At 44.1% G+C, this 281-nt stretch overlaps 1 protein-coding gene across 1 annotated transcript; it reads right to left on the bottom strand.

Annotated features, from left to right (window-relative positions):
• On the bottom strand, nucleotides 1–258 carry TM35_000401870 (expression site-associated gene (ESAG-like) protein; the record flags this gene model as incomplete). Its single annotated transcript, XM_029029802.1, has 1 exon — nucleotides 1–258. A coding segment is annotated over one exon (258 nt), but the record flags the coding sequence as incomplete, so codon positions are not given.
• Between the last annotated feature and the right edge of the window lie 23 nt (nucleotides 259–281).

The raw sequence follows: 281 nt of genomic DNA, 5'->3' as shown, positions 1-281 counted from the left end.
TCCAAAGCGGTAATAATTAGTATGACCGGAAGTGTTGTACACCTTCACGAGGGTAGTGGAGAGAGAATTGCGTACACCGGATACAAATGAATGGGTACTCTTATTCAACTCATGAACCCATGAAGTGAGATTAATAAGCTGTGGTAGGGTTGGCTCCCACAGTGTAAGGGGTCCAGGTAAATGCAAAATGGCAGGAACAGCATCTACACCATTGTGTGGTGCAAGGAAAAAGGAATGGTTGTAGTCGAGACTCACCATTCCATATGGTAAACGTAACCTTT

This window comes from Trypanosoma theileri (genome assembly GCF_002087225.1).
Source record: "Trypanosoma theileri isolate Edinburgh chromosome Unknown TM35_Tth_40_V1, whole genome shotgun sequence".
NCBI lineage: Eukaryota > Euglenozoa > Kinetoplastea > Trypanosomatida > Trypanosomatidae > Trypanosoma > Trypanosoma theileri.
Note: the sequence above shows the minus strand (reverse complement) of the source record. Positions and strands in the feature narration are given on the sequence as shown.